This window comes from Trichechus manatus, unplaced genomic scaffold (genome assembly GCF_000243295.1).
Source record: "Trichechus manatus latirostris isolate Lorelei unplaced genomic scaffold, TriManLat1.0 scaffold00123, whole genome shotgun sequence".
Classification (NCBI taxonomy): Eukaryota; Metazoa; Chordata; class Mammalia; order Sirenia; family Trichechidae; genus Trichechus; species Trichechus manatus.
This window is the reverse complement of record NW_004444059.1, coordinates 4,440,359-4,462,686: the sequence shown is the minus strand read 5'-3', so window position 1 is coordinate 4,462,686 and position 22,328 is coordinate 4,440,359. Positions and strand designations below refer to the sequence as shown.

Below are 22,328 nucleotides of genomic sequence, written 5' to 3'. Positions count from 1 at the left end.
GACAATGGTTAACAACCCCACATGTCAACACTGTCCCTTCTCAACTTTGGGTTCCCTATCACCAGCTTTCTTGTCCCCTCCTGCCCTCTAGTCCTTGTCCCTGGACTGCTGTGCCTTATTAGTCCCGTTTTGTTTTATGGGGCTGTCCAATCCCCGGCTGAATGGTGAACCTCGGAAATGACTTCACCTCTGAGCTAAAAGGGTGTCTGGGGGCCATACTCTCGGAGTTTCTCCAGTCTGTCAGGCCAGTAAATCTGATCTTTTTTTGTGAGTTAGAATTTTGTTCTACATCCTTCTCCAGCTCTGTCCAGAACCCTCTATGCAATAATTCTTGATTGAAATTGTGCTTTTTATAAGGCTCTGAACTTTGTTTTGCTGTGCCAGAGAGGGGTAATGGCATGTATAACTTAACACTGAAATGTTAAGTTACTGATATGGTAAAATAAATTCAGAATTGCTTTTGCTTTTAACATAAAGGTGTTTTGGAAACCTGATGTTTGTCTGTTTGTTTATTTAATATGATTCTTGTGTTCTTTATAAAAAGCCGAGATAAGTTCTGATTTTATTATTTTAAGCATTATTGCATGGTATGGGACCTTTAATTAAGCTAATGCCATCTAGATTAAGAGAGTGTCTTGCTATCCCTGGAGATAATTGGCCGTTTGATTGACCTGCCGTCAATGATTCTATACCTTCTTCTAGTCACCTTTGAAATTACTTGTCATTATGCCTTGCATAAGGAAAATATTATGGAAAAACAATTACTGTACATGAAAAGTATAAATATAAAATGCACATACTTCTTCTGGTAAAATAAAATAGTCAAGCCCTATTCTTGTAGTTCATAATATGTTTCATTGGAGGTGCACTTATACCCTGGAGAACCATAGTGACATTTTCAGAGTAATAGAATTGTTTGTTTTACAATTCCACTCAATAATTAGAATCTGTGTTTTAGGTCTAGAATGTTGCTAACTCAGTTGAACGATATCTAAAGAATTTTAAGAGTTCTCAGTGTACCTGCAAACAAGCTAACACTGACTCTCTCCATGCATAAGATATTCTGCTACATGGCAAAAGCATCAGTTTCACAGTCAGTTAGGAGATAACCTATTTTTTTCTGAATAGTTTAATTATTTGTTTCTCATCTCTGTCGTCTACCTGTAAGAGCTCCCACTTGCTAGAAATCCAGGATCCATCTCAGTGTGCTGTCTCACCCCCTCTATTTTGTAACCATTTATCAAGCCTCATCCTAGGGCATTTATCTTTGTCTCACCAAGCACAGATGTGAATGTTGTGCTTTTATTCAATGCATCACATCTGTCCAAATCCACTATCTTCTTCTGGAAATTCATCAAAATCTCTGCCTCACATTCTCATTGCTGTTATGAATTTGTTTCCTTTTATATGTCTTCATTAAAACATAAATGGAATTTGGAATGGTTAACAAAGGTACTTCGTTTATCATCTTGAAATAAGAGTTTGTCTTTGAGTATCCAGAAACCTGCAAAAAAACTTTCTTTAGTTTATTTTCAGCTAAGTGGAGTTAAACATTCTCCAAGAGTCAATTACCACGCCTACAAACAAGGCCGTACGCAGAAAAGGTAGATATTACATGCTTCCCTAACAGGTATATAAATGTGAGAATTTTAGGTTTGTCACGGGCACACATAGGAGTCTAGTCATGGTTTATTTGCAAAAGCAAAGCATGGATTATGTCCATTGGAAAAGATAAGCGTCAGAAACCTCCCAGGATCAAGAGTCATACAACTAAGTACTAGAAAGAAGGGATTAGAAAAAAGGACATTCTTAGTTTTTCTTTTCACATAATTGTTTTCCCTCTCCTCATATCACATGATTCTGCAGTTAAACTACAGTTTTGTCTGATATGGTGTCACCACTGTTGTTGCAGTACCCCCACCCTTATCTCCACACACACATCTCACCTCTCCTTAAAGGGACTCTGATGAGCTCTTCGTGGGGCAGTAATGTAAAGAGTCCCCACTAGCCAGTACCAATGTTATAGCACCCCATATCCCGTAATGAGCAGTTGGAACTGTTGATACAGCAGAAAAAGCATGGATATTTCTTTGATGGATTCCCATCCAGTGTACTGTAACATTCTTTATTGGACTGATGAAGTCCCAGTATCATTACCTAACATGCACTTAAAGTTATGTGGCATCACCAGTGTCAAAGTGTCCATGCACCAGAATAAGGTTATATAAATCTTACAGTGAAAATGGGGAAAAATTGGAGGAACCAGTCTTCTACCTTATAAAATCCCTAGGTTAGAAAGGAAGGCAGAATGTCTCCAGACAGCCCTATTCTTCCGTAAGCAAGTGGAGGATGTTAGAGAGCTAAGTGCCTAAACTGTAGCTCAATGGAATGAGGCCAGCAGACTAAATGAAATCTACCACTTTAAACTCCTAAGCATAATTCATCCAGATTTGTATAAGAAACTTTTGAAACTACCCAACAGAAACTGGCAGTGCCCCAGAGGCTTTCAATGTTCTAAAAGTTAAATTATAATATGATGATAATTTTTAAAAATTATCTCAGTTCACCAAGTTGATTGATGATACCCTTCAAGTCACTATCAGGCCAGATTAGATATTTCTGTGTCTGCACCAGTACACACTCAGCTGCAAATAAAGTGACCCCTTTATCATTTAATGCTACTAAATAAACCAGAGAAGATTATTACCAACGAGAAATCTGGCTTTGTGTATTAAAGACATCATCTCTAATAAAAACTTCACAGTCTCATAATGTGAAAGAAAATTTCCCAAACTGCGTGTGAATGAGAAAATTTGTAGTAGCTTTATCTTTCAGTAAGTGCTCGACTATTAACCGAAAGGTTGGTCGTTCGAATCCACCCAGAGGAGGCACTTCAGAAGAAAGGCCTGGAGATCTGCATTCGAAAGGTCACAGCTATTGAAAATCCTATGGAGCACAGTTCTACTCTGAAACACATGGGCTCTCTATGGGTCAGAAGTGACTTGATGGCAACTGGTTTGTGTGTTTCTTTTTATCTTTGAACACCTCTTGGTTAATATAGAGAAAGAAAGCTAAGAAATGTCTTTAAATATAATAATGTAATATTTAAAATCTTTCAGTGTTATTTCACAGACATTATTTTATTCAGTCCTCACAACTGAATTGTAAATAGACAAGTCAAAATAGCATAGTAGCTAAAAGCTTGGGTACTGGAGTCAGAGAGACTGAGGTTTAAATCTAAGCTGCTTATTTAACAGCTTTGTGATATTCGACAGGTGATTTAATCTAAGACTAATGTCCCTTAAAGCAAAAGGAAGTTAGTGACTTACCTCATAGAACTGGTGTGAGAGTTAAGTCAGGACATGTATATAATAATATATTTATAAGTACTCAATACATTTTAGCTGTATCATCATCATTTCAGAGATCAAGAAACTGAGCTTGAGAAGGTAACCAATTTTTCCAAGTATACATAAATAATTCATATGAGCCATGACTAGAAACCAAGTCTTCTTTTTCTTTTTACAAGGTTTACTTCTTAAGTATATGGAGAGTTCTTCTCATGTACTAGATCCTGATTAATAATCTTCTAGGGCTCTGTTAAATTTAACTAAGAGAAATTGCATTTAGATGTTATATAGCATTTTTATATGCTTGGATGGGCTTTGAAATTATTGTTATTTCTTGTTAAATTTTAAGAAAAGATGTATATACAGCCTTCACTGTATAGTTATCTACTTGAAGACAAGTAGCTGGACCAAATTTTCTTTCAAGGCTTATTTTTGTTTTCTAATTAATTCAATGAGCATTTCCCTGTGAATATGTGTTGTACTGAAGCCTCAATTTATTTTTCCAGTATATATAGGTAAAGATTTTTAGTTGATCTTAAGAACCTTAGATATCAAGAGCTATGTAAGCATTTCATTTCTATATCTGGTCTGGAAATAATTCCAATAAGCAATCATTTTAGGATCCCAAGAATCCTAAATACCTAAGACTGTATTACTTTCTATTGCTGCAAAACAAATTACTACAAACCTAATGGCTTAAAACAACACTCATTTATTAATTCACAATTCTGCCTGTAGGAAGTCTGGCAAGACATGGCTGGTCCTCTGCTTAGGCTGAAATCAAGGTGTCAGCTGTTGCATTCTCATCTGGAACTTGGGGTCCAAGTTCATTCCTATTGGTGGCAGAATTCAATTCCTTGAGGCCGTAGAACGGAAGTCCCTATTTTCTTGCAGCTTGTGTGCTGGGACCACTCTTAGCTCCTAGAGGCTGCTATCAGGTTCTTTCCCCACGACCCCCTCCATCTCAGCAACCAAAAACCTCCTTCTCATGCTTCTAATCTCTCTGACTGCCTCTTCTGCTACCAGGCAAAGAAAACACTCTGCTTTTAAGGCATTCATGTGAAGGTTAGGCCCCACTCGTATAATCTCCATTTTGATTAACCCAAAGCCAACTGATTGGTAATCTTCTTTTGCCATAGAAGGTGACACACTCATGGGCATGGTATTTCATCACATTACCCACACTCAAGAAGAGGAGATTTTACAAGGGCAATGATGATTGGAGATCATCTTAGAATTCTGCTTATCTTAATGTCCTAGTGGGTTTTGGTCAAGCACACGTAGATAGATATATCAATATCCATCTCATCATCTTCCATTCTCAAACCAGCATTCTTCCCAACTTCCCATTTCTCTAAGTGTCATCTAAGTTTGGTCACCAAGTCTCATTAACTTTCCTTTCAAATATATTTTATATTTGTCCTCTGTTTCATTACAGTTTAGTTCCGACTATGGCTGCTAACAAAAAGGTCAGCAGTTTGAATCCACCAGGAGCTCCTTGGAAACTCTCTGGGGCAGTCCTACTCTGTCCTATAGGGTCACTATGAGTCGGAATTGACTCAATGGCAATGGGTATTATGCAAGTATTACTGCAGTAGTGTACTTTGCATTCTTCCTGCATCTAAGCTCTCCCCTCCCTCCATGACTGATTCAATCCTGAAAAACAATGATTTTGAAGGATATCATACTACTTAAAATCAATAGTTTTCTACAGCACGAAAGCAAGCTTTCATTGGAGGCTCTCATGGCCACTGGTAATATGATCTCACCCATAAATATCCAGCCTTTTTTTTGGTTCTGTACAAAATCCATACCCCATATCCTCTGCCGTATCTAAACAGGCTTATCTACTGCCTCACAACACAACTTAAAGATTCCTACCAATTTTGTCACTCTATCTGAGATGATCATTTGTCTTGATTTTTTTTTTCCCCTTCTCATCCCTCTGGGTACAGAATTCTAGTACTTTCTCGGAGACATTCCTTTATTTCTGACTATAGTTTGGTACTTGTTAGTCTTCTCTCCCTAATAAGATCAAAGTTGATTCCTCCAATTATGTTATAAATTACTCAAGTGCTTATATTTATATCTTATAATCCTGTGCTGATACATACTGGACCCTTAAAATAAGCATGCTAACTACTTTCTCTTAATGTGGAAATGGTCAAGTAAAAGTCAAGATTGTTACTGAGAAATAGGCTTCTACAAAATGGAATAAGTTGAAGTGGTTGCTTTCCATTCATAAAACATACCAGACAATTGAAGCATTAAGTGCTTTGGCCTCAGCTATTTTGGTAAACTCTAATAAAACTGTCAACTACTTACTTAGCTAATGCATCCAAAATGATTTAAATTGAATTATCTAAATAATTTCATCAATTTTCTCTTCGTCCTTACCAGTAGAGATCCTGAGAGCAGAACACAAATTAGGCCCATATCTGAGTTTACAGTTAAAATATTTGAAACTATATTTACATCCAATTTTGAAATTGTCAAAGCAATCCTGTTTTGAAGGAAGAACTATCCTCAACAGGGGCCCATCCTCTGTCTTTATCTTATACAACCTCGTTGTAGTATTTGGAGCTATTGACCACCAATGCATTCTTGAAATTCTCTTCTTCTCTGGTTTCTACAAATACTGTTGTCTTCTGAATCTCTTCATATATCTCTGACCACAACTTATCAGTCTTCATTCTTCTTTGGATAACCCATAAGAAAGGGTGCTTTTCAAGATTTTGTCCATTTTTACTTTTTACCTGAAACAAAAATTAGCACCATGGCTTTAACAATTATTTATATTTGAATGAGTCAAAATTCAGGACCTGACCTTTCTTTGGACCGATTTGCAATCTCTTGCTGACGGTTGTTAATTCCTGTATAGATGTCCTTCCAGCCCTTCGAACTCAGCCGAGTCCAAAACAGAATTCATATATCATTCCTGCTTTCTTTCATATTTGCTACTTCAGTTATTTGCTTCACAATCCTTTTAATCACACAAACTAGAAACTTTGGAAACATCTGCTACTTTCCTCCTATCCTTTACTAACCACCCACTACCATTTCTATTATTTTCTTTCAAATTTATCTTTCTGCCTGGAATATTCATCCACTGTAGAAATCTGTTTATCTCTTAGATCTCTAATTTCATTAAACCTCCCAGCCAACCTTCATACCTGAGTAAAAATTAATTAGATATTCCTGAATACTTCTATATAGCATCATGGTTTTTACTTAACTTTGGATATGATTATACATACATTGCCATTTTCAACTGCTTACAAGTTCCTTAAGGGCAGAGATCATTCCCATGTCACCATAATTTAGCTCTATGCCTTTTGCATGGAAGATGCTCAATAAATGTTTCTTGAATTCTCTGTGCCCTTGCACGCATGAAAATATGACTTTCTCACTTAAAAAATATTCTTTTCCAATCTTGTACATGACCTGATGTAACATTTTCTATCAAGGGGTTTTCTTTGATGAAATTACACTTTTATATAGCTTCAATATTCTCCATTGGGCTTACAAGACAAGGTTGATGATGTACCTTTAAAATGCCAACAATCAATTCTTAATTAAATCAAATTTATGAGTTGGTCCCCTGATTACTAGTGCTCGAATCTTCTTCCCCTATTTTTGAGTGAAGGCTTTTTTTTTTTTTTTAGTGTGTCCTGAATTATTCTTAAATAAATCAAAGCATCTTTACAAGTTCCAAGAGAAACTAAGTATATACCTAGAGTAATAAAGATTTAGCTACTTATTTTTTATCTTTTCCCTTATAATTTAAGAATGAAATGTTCCCTTTATGAATCCTAATACTAATTCTTTGATTTCCCATTGTGATATGGTATTACCGTCTTCTAATATTTGTGTGTAACTTTAGGGATTTTCTCTATTTCTGTTGCCTATTTTATAATCTTCTTTCACAACAGAAAAGTATTGTAAGTTCATAATATCTGCTTTCGTCACCATTGTATTATGTGTCTATGGTCATTGAGGAGTCCCCAGGTGGCACAAATGGTTAAGCGCTCAGCTACTAACTCAAAGGTTGGTGATTGAAACCACCTAGAGATGCCTCGGAAGACAGGCCTGACCATCTGCTTCTGAAAGGTCAAAGCCTTGAACACCCTATGGAGCAGTTCTACTCGACACATATGAGATCCCCTTGAGTCAGAATTGACTCAATGGCAACTAACAACAAAAAACAACATGGTTATTGAAAATATTTTCCCTTCCAGAGATACTTATAGTGAGTTTCTAAAACATTTTTCTTGATGGACAGTCTCCTGAGATATATACTCTTTAAGAGATATTTGAGATGGTACCCAAAACATGCTCTTGGCCTTAGTTTCAACAAAGTAATAAAATTCTGCCTGAACCTTTATTTTTTATCGAGTATATACATTCATCCTAATTTTTTTTTAATCAAATAAAAGATACTTTTCTGCTGCTCATCCTCTGTACCTACCCCCTCCCTTGACAAAAAAAAAACAAAAACTAAATCCATTCCCATCAAGTCGATTCCAACTCATGGTGACCCCATATGTTACAGAGTAGAATTGCTCCATAAGATTTTCTTGGCTGTAATCTTTACAGAAATAGATCACCAAGCCTTTCTTCCATGGTGCCGCTGGATAAATTCAAACTACCAGCCTTAATAGTAGAGTGCAAACTGTTTGTGCCACCCAGAGAACCCTACACCCATAGGATCCTATAAGATTCTATATTGGTTTTTGTTTGTTTGTTTTTTTAAAGCAAATTCAACAACAGAAAAAAGATGGAATGCTTTGCTTAATAATTCTACTTTGCATTTTTAAATATCAAAGGTATCATAACTATCATTTTATTTTTGTAAATAAACAATAGTAGGTATACTTCTTGCTGGCATTTCTGTAGTTAATGGGCATTTATCTATAGCCTGTATTTATTACCACTTTTATTACTGAATTTGTGGTAATATTTTATATCGGGGATAAAGGTCAGTGGACAACAACTCGTTTATTTCCATCTCTTGGACTGGTGAATTATTTAGTATGTACATGGTAATTCATTAGGAAGAAGAACTGGGTTGGTGAGTTTGTTAAGAGTCACATAGTGCTAACATGCCCATTATGGCCATCCAACCTAATTTTCCCCTGCACAGGCCTCTTTCTTAACTCTGTAAACACTGGAGAAAGTACTATCAATGGCAATAGAGCATCTGAGCTTGGGAAACGGTAAGGAGTGAGCATTTTCTGCCCCAGGGTAAAGAGATTCATTTATTACTTCAATAATTTATTGGGCACCTATGTGTCATTCGTTCCCCAATGTCATTCATTAATGAATGACACAGCCTATATCCTAAGGGCCTTACAATCTACTAGGTATTGTTTCCTATCACAAGGTTTTAACTCCATACCTGTGTTAGTTTCCTAGTGCTGCCATAACAAAATACCACAAAATGAGCAATCTATTTTAAACAACAGTAACCTATTGCCACGGTTCTAGAGGCTAAAAGTCCAGATCAACACATTATTGGGCCATACTCCCTCTGATGTCTGTATGGGAAGATCCTTTTTTGTCTCTCCCAGCTTCTGGTAGCCCCAGGCGTTCCTTGGCTTGCAGAAGTGTCTTCACCTGGCTGCCCTCTCTCTGTCTCTTTTTCTCTTTTCCTCTTTTATAAAGACAACACACAGATTGGATTAGGACCCTCCCTACTCCAGTATGACCTCGTGTTAACTGATAACATCTTCAAAGTACTTATTTCTAAAAAAGGTCATGTTGAGAGGTGCCAGGAGTTAGAACTTTAGTGTGTCTTTTGTGGGGACACAGTTCAATCCATAACAATGCTTAAAACTTGGAAACACAAAGAAATTAAAATGGTTCCTCCTGGCCAAGACCAACTATGCTCTACACCAGTTAGCTACTTTTAATTGCCTCTGCATGAACGAAGGTCCGTCAGAGATAGGTAGAGGAATTCAAGTCACCAAAAGAAGTACGGTCATTTTCTTTATTATATATCAAGATTGCAGATGCTCAGGGTCCCACATAAGGTTGCAGTGGCTGGGCACTGACTGCATAACTCCAGGGGATATTGTTTACATAGATTAGGACGCCCCGGGCACTGTTCACATAAATGACAACCTTCCAGGCTAAATGCACTGACCCAGACGTGTCTTTCTCAGCCATCTATTTTATGGACTTTCAGGAACAAGAGGAACCAAGTTATTTCTTCATTTCAGTTTGTTCAGTACTTTTTGAACTCCTGCTGTGTTCCAGGCACTTTTCTTGGTGGAGTAATGGAGAGGTATAAAGATAAATAACACATAAATGTATAGTTGAATAGACAACACTAGAGTTTAATAATTTCCTTTAAAGAATTCATGTCCAGTGGAGCCACAAACAAGATGAGTTAATAACCACATCTCCTTTCTCGGGGATCCTATCTTAGTGAATGTGTTCAGGTTAGTCAAGAGCGGGCAGTGGCGTTTACTTAATGAAAGCCATATGGAGAAGCTGTGCTCTTCTGCTAGGTCACTTGGCAAACATAACCTTTGTAATCCCTTGGTGCTTCCTGATCTCAAAAGTAAGAGACCGGAAGGGAACCAAACCGTATCCTTCTCAACTTCCTAAGGAGAATATTTGACTTCACCAGCTGGGCTGAGAGGCTGCATGAACTCACATATTTTAGGATGAACTGGCTTGAGGACTTGAGTGGTGATTGTTTTTCTCACAGATTTGGAATGGGAACTTTGATAATTAAAACAAGCAAAATGAAAAGTGTTGGCATTCTCTCACGGCCATCTGTGACTTCAGTGTGCTGGTACTTAGTGTTCCGAGGGGAACTGGATATTTGAACTGGCCCTTGATTTTGCAATGAATATTGAAGGAAAGCATTATTCTGCTTATGCCTGCTTGTTTTATTTTTTTCCTTTAACAATGCACATAAAAATTATCATATTAAATCATTTTAAATTCCATTGCCATGTCACATTTCATTTTATGTATTTAGCACTTTGAAATATGAGACTATATCATAATTTTATTGTAAAATTAGATTTGCTATCTCAACTCATAAGTTAGTTGATTGTAGTGATAACCTTAAACCTTTCATTTTTAATAAGAATCACAGATTTTTATTTTTTAGGAGAAATATATGAAATATGATCTGACTTGTTTTGGTGTACTTCCAACATTTTAGCATGAGTATTGTAGCAAGAAATAAAACTGAGTTTTACTTTCTCTAAGACTTTACAGTGCCTTTTTCAGCATAATCAGAAAGAAATATGGTATTCATGACTATAATCAAAAATGGTGAACATTTTGGAATATGAAAAATAGTTAATATGTTAAAACATAAAAACGTATTTATTATGTTGAATCACATGAAATTGCTTTTCGGGTAGGACAAAAAATGGTAAAATTTTGACAGTTTCATTTGGTTCAACTTATAATGTATTAGTTTCATGATTCCTCCTATCCAGGTTTAATCAGAATGAAATTGTGTGATAGTTAACCCTAAATGATTCGGCCTTTTGTGGGTAATCCAAACCTAATGCCAGTTCTTCTCTTACTTAATTTACTGCCTGCTTTCAAGTATTTGACGACTCATTGTTATTGTTGTTAGATGCCATTGAGTTGGCTCCAATTCATGGTGACTTTATGTATAACAGAACTAAACATTGCCTGGTCCTGTGCCATCTTCATGATTGTTATGATACATAACGTTTTCATTGGCTGATTTTTGGAAGTAGATCACCAGGCTTTTTTTTTTTTAGTGTGTCTTCTTCTGAAACCTCCACTGAAACCTGTCCACCATGGATGACTCTGCCGGTATTTGAAGTAAGAGTGGCATAGTTTCGAGCATCAAAGCAACACATAAGCCACCACAGTAAAACAAACTGACAGATGGGTGGTGGGCTACTCAGTAAATCAATCTTAAAGTGGTTATGAATGGAAGAAGAAAACAATATCAACAAATCTAGATAGTTAAATAGAAGTTCATAATTTTTTAAAAAGCCAGAAGTTAGCATGAAGGGATTGGGGATTACCTGGATTTATATATATGTGCTACTCTGTCTGTAATCATGATATATATATAGATATTTGACTAGGCTATAAAATGAGTATGTTTCCAACAGATAATATTAAATTTTAAGATTTTCTGTAAAGTTTTAGCTGAAGAGAAAAAGTGGTTTGCTATGGAGTGAGTCCTTACTCAAAGCCAGTAGATACGACTTCTCATCATAATTCTATCACTGGCAGGCTGTGTGACACATGGAAGCCCCCTAAACTCTCTGGAACCACTTTATTTGTTCAGTTTACCAATGACTCTTAGTGCACATAAGAATTCACACATCCTTAGCAACAATTCTCTGGCTTATAGACACCCACCGCAGAGACTGGGGACCATTGGATTAGCAAAATTTGTTAATCCCTCCTTTGTCTCACACTCTAATTCCTATTAGTCTAAGAGGTATTAGAAGTAACTGTGGAAAAGGAAACAAACTACTGGAAATTTGTAAACATGAAAAGGAAGATACTAACCGCTCAAGCTGATAATTATGTATGAGTTCTTTCCATCTGACTGGAAAGTAACCAAAGGAGGGTAGAATTGATGAGGCAGTGTGTCATGCTGGCTGTGGTTGCAGCCTGAAAGAAAAATAATCCAGATAATTGTTTAACTGGATGCTACTTAAAAAGAGAAGCTGGAACTCCCCAAGAATCCAGTGTAGACATCCTTTCAACCATACTGGTTAAATAAAAACCAAAGGATCTTGCATCAATGGCAGCATCCCTGAGGTTCCGTTTTCACTGTCATGAAACTTGCTTTTAACTGTTCTCTGTTATTCCCTGTCAGTTTTACTTTTCAATGTAAAGTACTTTGGGGTGACAATTTTTCAATATTATACATGTAATGAAAAAGGAACATAAATGAACTCTTAGCTACAAACATAGTGATGGAAAGGTTATATTCAAGTGTTTCCTATGAGGGACAGTGTGTGCAATGGTTACGAGCACAGACTGGAATGAGTCAGCCTGCGTTTGAATAGTCTTATATCATGTATTTTATATCACTTATAAAATCTATGACACTGGATGAGTTATTTACCCTTTCTGTGCCTCAGTTTCTACACTGTAAATTGAGAGTGATGGTAATAGGTTTGTGGTAAGGATTATATGAATGCGTTTGTGTGAAGCACTTACACAGTGTCTGGCACATTCTAAATGCCATATAGCTGTAGTAGTAATTTGCTCCTATTAGTATTTCTTTCATAGCAGTTTTACATACAGCTGACTGTTTTTGTATAATCCAACTAAGTGAATAATAGCTCTTTGAAACTGGTGGTTTTGATTGAATTATCATAGCATGGTGAATTCTATCAATTTTTCAAGAAATGGCTAAGAAAAACAAACAAAATGCAATATATTGGCTTCTGCAACTGTATGTAGATAAGGCACTGAGTGTAATTTTGGAGGTGATATGACCAATTCATGTATTTTAGTCCTCTTTTTCCTTCCTTTCTTCCATTCTCTTGAGACTTTATTTTTAGGATTTTGTTCTCTGAGCTGTATGCATTCATATTTAATGATTGCCATTTTTATTCTTTTTGTAGTATTAAATATTAAATATCAGGCAGAATACCTCCTTTAATTTCCCTTTGGAGTAATAAAATGTTACTGGTAACTTTTTCTTGAGATCTGTTTGTCAAAACAGAAGTACATAATAAAGACAGGAAAACACCAATCAGAGGCTGTAAGAAAGAGCATTATATGTTGCATAAACGAAATATATCAAATAAAGCAAACATCCCAGAGGTGAATCAGTACAGATTTGGTCTCAGGAAGCTTGCACACAAGAAGCGTTCTTGATAAATTCTAATTACCAACGTATGTGCCAAATTATAACAATAAGTTTTAATGATTAATTTTAATGAGTTTAGTCACAATGAGAATACTAACATGAATAAGAATAACTCCTTTATAAATCTTGTAATAAAAGAGGTTTCGGATTTTAGTACCTAAAAATGTGCCTCTGAATGAGTGTCTGATTTTATAGTGTTAGTTTGCATATTTAGACCAGTGAAGTAACAATGGACTAGTAATTCCTGTGTAATCAGCTACTGTCACAAAGGGAGGATCCAGGTATCTCTTGGGGAAAGTGCAGGGGTGATATTAGAAAATTAACCTGAAGATCAGGCTCTGACAGATAGAAGGAATGCTGCCATAGAGCTGGGGCAAGGTGTTTAGTACTCCTGCTGCCCCAGGGGTTAACTGTGTCGTGCAGGGTATTAGGGATGTGGGGGGTTCTATGGAAAAGGCTGGGAGGCAACGAAGGGGGAACTTGAGAGAATTGGAACCCCAGTTATTCATCAATCTACATGGCCATACCAGTGCATCCAGCTGCGTATCTACCTGAGGAAGGGAGTATATTCATAGCATCCTTGTGGGAAACACATTTGCAAAACCCAAAGTGATGAGGCTATACCCTTATTACCTAAAGGAGCTTTGAAGAATAGTCAACATTTATCTGTTATTTATGAAGATTGTTATTCTCCTTATTGACAAAAGAAATTGTGGTAATTTCAGATTTGTTTAGTTTCTCAAACAAAATGCACACACGCTCACACACACACGCACAAAACAAAACAAAATTGACTTAACCTGGAGAAAAATGTGTTTAAAATTCCACTATTCTTATGCTTGATTATGTAATATTTGTTGTTGGTTTTTTTTTTTTCTGTTGAATTGTAATGCTTATTTTGGAATTCTCCCATGTTCATTTAAATTTTTGTAAATGATCAAAGGTATTCTAAATGGTAGCAGTAGGCAGTTTGTAATTTAAATTTTGGATGTCATGAGTCAACTTCTTTTGAGAAGTTTGCAATTTTAATAAAATGGATGAGTTTTAATAGAGGTCTTTATTTTCCAAAAAAAAATTAAATAATAACTCTTTTCTAATTATAGGGAGGAAAATCTAAGCAGGATTTCATTATATCCATTATGTCAAAGTATAGCTTGCTACAAATAAGTTAATGAAAAGGAAACTCAAAATATTGGTTTAGAAATTTATACTCTGTACAATTAAAATGAGGATTCTAGGATGATTAATATCTTTTAAGTGACAATATTATAAATCATTTGTGGGCAAAATCAATTTGTTAATTGGCAAAATGGGTTTGCGTTCTTCTAAGGTATAACATTTCCTTATTTTCTTATTTTTTTTTTTTTTTTCCTCTTTTTGGCCTTCTTTTTCTCTTCCTTTCTGATAAAATTTATTTCAGTATAATTGTTCTATGTTTTTCCTTTATATAAATCAAACAATATCCAGATACCAATATAGCTCTGAAAGGAGAAGCAGAGGCTTAACTACATTATGAACAATTCTCTGACAGATTACATTTCCACCACCCACATTTCAGATCTACTTTGAACATCAATATCAAAGACTAATTTAAGTATTTCTTTGATTTTTACGAAAGCTTAACTGATAATTGTTACCATTTCAACAAGCACTCATTGAATTCTATCCGTATAAAATTATGCAAGATTTTACGGGGGCTACAAAGACACATAAAATTTCAAGTGCCTAGTAACTTACAACAAGGAAAGGAAGATCAGACACGGCAAGAGGTCAGTAGTCCACAGGGCACCTACAGTATGTGCCCTATGAGGAGAAGGGGCTACACTGTGGATATTTAGAGAAGGTTCCTCTGTGAAGCTCATCAGGCCGTGGGGATTGTGATGAGATTGATCTAGCCCTCTCTTCTGTAGGAGGATAATGGCTTCCAAGGTCTTCCTCACCATTCAACATCTGCCTTTTGCTCTTACATATGCATGTCCATGACCCTCAGTTAAACAAAATACACATAATGAGAGCTACATACCAGTATTCTCTTTGGGATACATACTACACTAAACAAGGTCATTTGTAATGTTTTTGTTGTTAATTATTTGTTCCATAATCATTTTCTTAATGTTCATCAGGGAAAGTCTTGGAAGAGATGCTATCATACCATTTTCTAATTGCTTTTAAAAGAAAGCAGTTTAATGTACTTCTTTTCTCATCTTCTGTTTGGTGAATATGCCTTGGGATAGATACTTGGCAAGAGGTAGACATTTAATACAGCACAGATAACATGCAGTTTCCACTGCCTGTAGATTTCTAATGTTCTTAAATGAATGTCTTCTTTCTTGCAGGACGGTTCTTTTTACTCTGACTTCTGTAGTTGTACTTGTCATCACAACTGACTGGATCAGCTGGGACAAGCTGAATCGGGGATTTTTGCCCAGCGATGAAGTTTCTAGAGCGTTCCTGGCTTCCTTCATCTTGGTCTTTGACCTCCTCATTGTGATGCAGGTAAGTGTCTTTGTATTCCCTTCCTTTCACTGAAGCAACTCTTTGCTTTGTTCTCAGTATAACAAACATTCTACAGAGACAGGCTTTGGAAAACTAGAGGAGTGCATAGCTTACAGTTGCTGTTAGTGGGGCCTTCTCTGATCATATTTTCAGCAATTTAACTGGAGGGGGGAAGGGAAACCATTTGGTCTATTATCATAGGGGCACCAAAAATTTATTTTATGAGCATTGCAAGGTGAGTCCCTGGAAACATACAACATGGTGTTTTCTGCCAAGGCTTTAGAGTTAAAAAACAAAACAAAACAAAAAAAACCCAGAAAAACCAAAACAACAGTAACAAAGAAACCCTGCCATTTAGTAAGTGGAAAGCTGTAGAGATGAGGGTGATATAAAGCCAGCAAATCAGGGGAAAGCAATTGCCAAAGCAACTCAGGGTTTTATAACAGTTGAAATGGAATGATGTAAAAATGCTTTTTCTGGTTATGGAAATTATCACTTTCTTTCAGTATTCACCAGAGATCATCCCATTTTCATGTAAACAGTATTTCTGCCCTGCTTAGCAATAGATTATTTGTACAATAGCTCATCTCTACCCAGTGTTCCTTGTGTAATCTCCTGGTGTGAATGCTTTTGGGTCTTAGGAGTGTTCATTTGAGTGGTTCAGAACGAGACATTACTATTTCTTGGCACTTTATCTTGCTTATTAAATGTCCACCCATTTGCTAGAAATTTTCTTATTGCTTTCATGAGGCAATTTTGGTTTTTCCCCTCCTGAGGTATTATAAGCCACCGGAACAAAGGCTACCATTGCTGAAGGAAAAAGCAACACCATTGTATTCTGAATTTATAGGAGATTTCACAGGAGAGCAGACTGTTTTTCTCATTTCTAGAGGCAAAGAGAGGCCTTTATAAAAGATATTCTGTGGTGTCTTAGAAAAAAATCATAATCTTTATTTTTTTGCTTTCTAATACATCCTGAGTGTTAGGTTCAAGATGCTTCCTAGAGTATATTACCTTTTTAATGGATGATAATTTAAAATAGATTGTATTTTTTTAAATATTTGAATACATTAAATTGAATTTTATTGTTTTATCATCTAAAAATTGATGTGTTTTGTTTTGTTTTGTTTTATTTCCAATAGGGTGGTTTGGCATAGTAGAGAAAGCACTGAGTTTAGTCAGAAAGCATTGGCGGCTTCCAGATCTGCCTCTCACTAGCTATAGGACTTCCTCCAGATAGCTATAAAATTTAATTTATAGCACCTCTGCAATAATGTATCATGCATTATCTTGTATATGGGCCATTTTTATCTTATTCCATCTAATACTCCTAATTAATATACTTCCTAGTGTAAAATATCACTTTGGCCAAGTAGCCTACTGGCTTCCGTCTGAGTCCGCCTTAGAGTTGAAGGCATAAGTATTCTAGTAGATTATTGACTCTTTGAATTTCCTTAGATTTATATAGATATGAACATAAATTTCCTGATCGCCCACTACCATCTGCCGTATTCTACCCTGTTTATGTAAGTTCTAATTATGCTTCCAATAAGTTCAAAAAAATCTGAGACTTAAAAGGGAAAAACGTAATAACATTGCAAATTACAGATATTGTGGACTCACTCAAAAGGCACTTAATAAAAAAAGGGAGATAGAAAAAAGGAAGGATAGTCAGGATTTATACAGGCAGAGTCAGTGGCATTTGGAAAGGGAAAGACATTCTAGATGAAGGCAATGGTGTAAAAATGTGCAGTCAGTAAAGGCTGTAGTTTAGTGAGTAGTCAGAAGACCATTTGAGTGAAGAAGGAGAGCTTATGTTGAGGAATATATCAGTTTGAACCATTTTGGCTACAAGTAACAATAAGCTTGCCAGGCTAGCTTAATCAAAAGAAAGGATGTATTTCTGAGTTATAAGAATGTCCTACAGAATTAAAGAGAAAGGATGCAGTTCCATCCAGAAGGGTATGCAGAAGCAGGGACTAAAGTGTAACAAAGAACCTGTTCCTAGCCTTTTCTCTCTCTCTCATGTTTGCTTTTCACTTCTGCTTTCTTTTTCTCTCTCATTTCTGCCTACTTTTTCTCTTTCACTGCGAGGCATCTTTTCAGCTTCCCAGTTCACATGGAAGAAAAGGGCCACTGCCAAATACCTCAGAGGGGAACAACCTCTGGCTGTCAGGCCAGATTCCAAATTCCTGGGGCAGGAATTGATAGGCACATGGATTATCATGTGCCTGTCTCTGAACTGACTGGTTCTAGTGGGAGCATGGGAGGCTGTGGGGTGGGGCAGTCCTAAAAAAAAATGGATGGAGAAGTTGGGCCTCAAAAACCAAATTTATAAGTGTCTAATACAAAGAGGAAAAAGGAGCCCTGTTTGCCTAGTGGTTAAGGGCTCGGCTGCTAACCGAAAGGTTATTGATTTGAGCCCACCAGTTGCTCCACAGGAAAAAGAAGTGGCAGTCTGCTTCCGTAAAGATTACAGCCTTGGAAACCCTATAGGGCAGTTCTGCTCTGTCCCATAGAGTCTCTAAGAGTCAGAATCAACTCGACGGCAGTGGGTTAATACAAAGAGGAGTGGAAAATGAGACCGAACATGTAGGCCCCTTTAACTATTTCTTGTATCTCTTTCCCAACAACACTCAGTGAGCCAACCAAGTCTGTTGATTCATGTTTTGCTATGTCTTTTGTATTCTAATTCTTCCTTCTCATTTTCTCTGCCATCATTTCAGCCCTGACTCCCCTCTACTGTTGTAAAATAATCTCCTATGGCACCTTCTGCCTCCAGACTTCCCCTTGTGCCATATACCTTATGCAGCTCACCCTTACAACCTTCCAATCTGAAATGCCACGTTGGAAGTGTCACATCTCAGCACTAAATATTGTCAGGACTCCCATTGCCAAATAAAGCTGAGACCGCTGGAGCTTCTGTTTCAGTGCCCTTCATGATCTGGCTGCCTTTTCTCCCACGAATCTTCTATGTACTAGCTGTATCCCAGACTAAAGGACTTGTAGCTTTGTGTTTGACCCTAACGTACTTATTCCCAGGATGTCTGTGGGCCTCTTTTTCCTCCCCAGATAGTATCTCCCTCTCCTGCTCTACTGATGTAGACTCTACCAGTCAAGATCATTTTAATTCCTCCTTCATTAAAGCCATGTGATTACTTCTTTCTTAGAATGCCTACAGCATCTTTTATCTGAACTACAAATAGACATTTTACTTGTTCCTACTCTATAGAGCAGAAGTCCCTGGGTGGTACAAACAGTTAATATGCTTGGCTGCTAACGAAAGATTGGAAGTTAACACCTCAGAAGAAAGTCCTGGTGATCTGTTTCCAAAAAAACCAGCCATTGAAAACCCTATGGAGTATAGTTCTACTCTGACATGCATGGGGTCTCTATGAGTCAGAACTGACTACATGGCAACTGGTACTTCATTATAGAGTAGGAACCATAGCTTGTAACTCTTAGTGTCCCTGGAGCTTCACTAGCACAGTTCCCTACACAGGCAGAGGTAGGCCCAGAGTAATAACATGATGAGGATAAGAAAGTTGCAGGTTACACCAAGTCTCTTGCGCAAACTATGTCGCCTTTTGGGAGCAGCATGTTGAAGTGCCATATGAAGTGCATATGATAAGAGAGTTAATATAAGGAAATAGAGCCCTGGCAGGCATATGTATTCAAGATGTTTGAAAATATATATTTCAAGTACCTGAGAGTCCATACCCAAATAAGATATTATCTTACCCATTCCATATTCACATATTTCAGATGAAAGAAAATTAGAAAAATAGCAAAATTAGTGGATATGGAGCAAGTTGTTTCACTAAAGGGGTTGTCCTCATTAGAATCATTTAAGTGATTTAAAAGCAATTGACCCTAGGCTTTTCTAATGGTAGGAGAATCCAACTTATACTATGGAAGGATATTTTAATAGTTGGTTAAAAAAATAAAAGAAACCATTAGAATTTGGTGCTATTTCTGTCAAGGTTTTATTTTAACAAAAGCAGGCCAATTTTGATTTGTAGAAAGTATAATTATTTCTTTTCAAGGATATTCATGAAATGGGGTTTTTCTACATTGATTGTTAAAACAATTTTTGCATCACTTTTTTTGTGCTCTTAGTACATTCAATGCAACTAAGGCATAACTAGATGCCAACAAAATATAACATGTCTTATATAAATCACCACACAATGCTACAGGATATGACAAGTAATTTGTAAAGAAAATTCCCTTCTGAGGAAAATCTTATCTCAAATTCCATTTAATATTTATAGTTATGTCATTTGATTTTTATATATCTTTTTAATTCATTATTACAGAAGTATTTGATTTGTAGGTATGTTCCACTCAACTACCTCTTCTCCTAGATTGGGGAAAACATATATCTAAGACATTAAGAGTTAAAAATATGAGGTGTTATATAAGAAGCCAAAAAAAAAGGAAAGAAAGCAAGCAAGCATCATGGGAGTTCACAAAAGAAAGACCTCAGCATGTAGACCAGAATAGTAGGCAAAAGCTTCAAGGAAGAGATGAGACTGGAAGGGTAGATAGAGTTTGAAAAGGCAGAAAAATGAATGAGAACATTTTTTTTTCCCACCTGGGAGTAGCATCATAAGCATCAGGATAAGAGCTCAGTTTTTTCCATTAAGTTCAGAAAACATTTATGAATTCATTCCTAGTGTGCAGCGAGTTCTGGGAACTGAGGACAGAAGGAAATGAGTTCAAAGATTAGTATGATACAGTCCGCAAAGGATCTATAATTTAATAGAATAAATATGATAAAAGTAGCAATATTTAGGAAGACTGTCTTGAATATTTAGAAGAATGTTTCAGGTGGGAAGTGAGCTTCTCAACTTCTCCTACTTTCTGCATTCATTTCTCCCACCCTCCCAGGTTTCAGGAGAGGAAGTTTTTCTTCATAAAATGGAGAACATTCTGTGCTGTTCACTAGAAAGGAAGGGAGAGAGAAAAGAGGGAAAAAAGAAGAGAAGGAGGATGAGGAGGAGGAGAAAGAGGAAGAAGAAGAGGGGTGAGAAGCCAGAAAGATGAATATTGGTGGGGATGAGTGAGGAACCAGTAAAATTCTGCAGCGGGAATGGAAGAGATTAGGCAGTGGTGATGACCATGGAGAATGATAGAGTTATGTCTACTGTTGAGTTGCAATCTAGTCTTCATCTCTCGCAGGTGCTTTACATAACTGGGCTCTAAGGGGTAGGTGGTGGGGAAGAGTAAGAACGTATTGAGTTTTACAACTGGATCAATGTAGTCTAGCACAAAGACAGCATCTGCTGAACAAAGAGCCCAGGAGGCAGAGGAAACCATGGGAAGGTAAATTTCTGGGAACTCACAGGTAAAAATGGAAAGGTTTTGTACTTTCACTGGCTGTGCAATTAGCAGGAGCCCAAAGCTAATTTTGCTTCGTTACCTATTTGTCATCTGAATTTTAAAGCAAGGTGGTTAAGAGTATGGGCTCTGAAATTAGACTTCCAGGATTCAAATCCTGACTCCCACTTACTAACTTTGTGACTTTGAGATTAATTACTTAATTAACCTGGGATAATAATAGTATTCTATTTATTAGGGTTGGGGTAAGGCTTATAATTGCTTAGAACTGTCCCTGACACATAGTAAGTACTACAAAAATATTAGCTATATTCAACAAGTGAGGATGCTAATATGGTTGCATGTGAGTTTTAATACTATATAAATTTAGAGGAGTAGACTGAAGCCACAGTATTGAAGAGCTTAAAAAGCTTTTTGAAGTATAGGTTGTCTCTGACTACAGGGTTCCGTTCTGATGACTCCATCATAAGTCAGTTCTGACATAAGTTGAATACCTCATTTTTTCTTTTTTTAGTTTTCATTATTATTACCTTTTATTATCAGTATCTTTATAAATCCTATTTTTATTTGTCTTTGGGGATTAGAAACATTAAATATAAAATTACAGATATATTTTTATACATACATACATAAAAAATTACACAAATCACAAAAATTTACTCTGACAATGAAGAAGAGTTGGACAACATTGGCATTTTGTCAGTTATGGAAGGTTCTGGATCATCTGGATTATCCCTGGGAATTAGGATTGCATTTCTAGTCAGAAAATAGTGAGAGTTGTTTGGTCCTTTTCTTTTTTTCTTCATATATTTTGCAGTAACACCTCACTACTTCCTGTATCTGTCTGTCAGATTTAGCAAAACAATCAGCATTTAGGTCCATGTTTTCAAGCAACTGAAGCTCCTGATTTACTTTAGAAAAAACTCCAGCTAATCCTTTCACTGTAAATTTTTTGACAACTTTTCTCCTTCATCTTCCTCATTATTTCTTTCTTCTTCAGCATTTCTTTCCTCTTCAAATCCATTAAGTCCTGATCTGCTAATTCCCCTTCTTTGTGATCTGTGAGCTGTTCCACATCAGCGACGTCAAGTTCTAAGTTCAACATTCTTCCCACATGGACAATTTTTCCACCGATCTCTTCCATCATATTATCCTAATCAAATGCTTACAGCATGTTCACATAACTCAGCAATTTCTTCCATAGCCCCTGCATTCATTTTCCTGTAACTTCCTCCCAGGAAGATGCAATATTCCAGATGCACTGATGGTCATAAGTGCGGTTCATTGTGACCTGA

General features: G+C 36.5%; 1 protein-coding gene across 4 annotated transcripts in view; it reads left to right on the top strand.

Moving 5' to 3' along the window:
- The window catches only part of TMEM117 (transmembrane protein 117), a 533,621-nt gene that overhangs the window by 415,358 nt on the left and 95,935 nt on the right, over nt 1-22,328 (top strand). For all 4 annotated transcript variants that reach the window (XM_023738846.1, XM_004384562.2, XM_023738844.1 and 1 more), the window contains exon 6: nt 15,531-15,690. In XM_023738846.1, coding sequence (XP_023594614.1) covers nt 15,531-15,690 — 160 coding nt within the window. The remainder of the gene's footprint in view (nt 1-15,530; nt 15,691-22,328) is intronic.